Here is a 1,697-nt window from a genome sequence, read left to right as displayed (position 1 = left end):
ACATTATTTTTATTTTAAACTCTATTTAATTTGGTTAAAAAATGAAAATAATTAAATTTAGATCGCCCAGACTTAATCTAACGGTTCGAAATTAAGCAAGTACCAAAACTATCCCTATGAAACATTCTTAGGAAATAATAAATAATTATATTATTTTGTCCTTATTCATTGCGAATTTCTATTCTCATTTATTAATAGATTTGATGGTTTTTTTCTTGGTTAACCTTTTGTATGTCACACGTATTCTACATAAAAGGAAGATAACTGACAATGTAATGTTAACACTATATATGTAGTTAAAAAATTATGCTTACAGCATGTAAGCTGCTAATGTTTCAGACCTATGCTATTAGTTATAAAAATGATCTAATATATGATGTGCGTCCATGTTTCTATTTTGCTTGCAAATTACTTTTAAACTCAAATTTGATAGATGGAAGATGATGTGATGCTTGACATCAAAACTATGATTCAAGACAGTAGGGATAGCCACATGTATCGAGGCAGGTGTATCCCTAGAGTGACTTGTATAGAACTTCCAGATGCTCACACCCCAAAATTTGTTTCTATTGGTCCCTTTCATTGCGGTGATAAGAGGCTGTGAGATATGGAAAGGCTCAAGCAAGTTTTTCTCAAAAAATTTACACAAAGAAGCAGAGCAAACCTGGATGTTTTGATTAGTTTTGTGAAAAGTTCAGTGTCGAAAGTGCGTGCTTCTTATTCAGAGAACATCAATCTCGCTGATAAGGAACTCGTGAAATTGATATCAGTGGATGCTGCTTTCGTCGTCAAACTTTTCAGCCCTCTGCGTTATAAGACAGATATGGTTGATGATGTACTGTCACATCCATCAATTGGATATCTACATCTAGATTTAATTTTATTTGAGAATCAACTACCATTATTTGTTTTTGAAGAGCTATTCAATATAGCATTTCCCCCTAACCTTCGTGATGATGGAATCACTTTTTCTGAGCTTGCTTATCGGTTCTTTAGTGAAGCATTCGACCTTGAAAAGCCAAAGCATGATCTTGATAATGTGAGCACAAAGCATTTCACAAATTTGCTTAGGTTTTTGTTGTTAGCAGGAGGTCCTCCAGAAGCGGAACCATTCTTTTACACTACTGATGTTCTTTCATACAGTGCAGAGGAGTTGCAAGAATTTGGAGTAAAAAGTTGAAGGCCAGCAAAAGCAAGAGCCCATTAGACATCAAGTTTTCAGGCCATGTTCTGGAGCTTCCACAGATTTTGGTGATGGATCTCGTGACTGAAGCTTTGTTCTTTAATATGATTGCTTTTGAACAGATCCATTGTCCTTTTACCTCTTACATTACTAGCTATGCTCTTGTATGGAGTCGCCTCATCAACACAAAGGAAGATGTGGATGTCCTGGTTGATAATAAAATAGTCCGCAGCTTCATTACTAATACTGAGGTTGTTCTGTTGTTTAGAATGATGGAAAAGAATGAAGGTGTAGCAACGCTGATTACTTAACACGTTGACATCTTCAAAAGGTTGAATAAGTTCTGCGAAAATGGTTTGCGACAGAGTAAAGCGAGTTTGAGGCGTGATTATTGCAGGACGGCTTGGCAAGGTGCGGCCTCTGCTGCTGGATTCATTCTCCTCATTCTCACTATTCTTCAGACCATATTTTCTATCCTCCAAGTAACAAAAGAAAACAAGATTCATTTGAAGCT

The 1,697-nt window shown here is 35.9% G+C and overlaps 1 protein-coding gene across 1 annotated transcript; it reads left to right on the top strand.

Moving 5' to 3' along the window:
- The first annotated feature begins 607 nt into the window (after window positions 1-607).
- LOC114728233 (UPF0481 protein At3g47200-like) lies at window positions 608-1,494 on the top strand. The gene is made up of 2 exons (XM_028915107.1): window positions 608-1,039; window positions 1,144-1,494. The coding sequence occupies exons 1-2, from the start codon at window positions 608-610 to the stop codon at window positions 1,492-1,494; spliced, it is 783 nt and encodes a 260-aa protein (XP_028770940.1).
- The last annotated feature ends 203 nt before the right edge of the window (window positions 1,495-1,697 follow it).

This window comes from Neltuma alba, unplaced genomic scaffold (assembly GCF_004799145.2).
Source record: "Neltuma alba isolate B1F8T4 unplaced genomic scaffold, ASM479914v2 tig00012524_pilon, whole genome shotgun sequence".
Lineage (NCBI taxonomy): Eukaryota > Viridiplantae > Streptophyta > Magnoliopsida > Fabales > Fabaceae > Neltuma > Neltuma alba.
Note: the sequence above shows the minus strand (reverse complement) of the source record. Positions and strands in the feature narration are given on the sequence as shown.

Bases quoted from the DNA above. Each gene is read 5' to 3' on its own strand.
- LOC114728233 (XM_028915107.1), top strand. From the start codon at position 608: ATGGAAAGGCTCAAGCAAGTTTTTCTCAAAAAATTTACACAAAGAAGC. The intron at 1,040-1,143 runs GTGAGCACAAAG...TCTTTCATACAG, and splicing joins CAAAGCATGATCTTGATAAT to TGCAGAGGAGTTGCAAGAAT.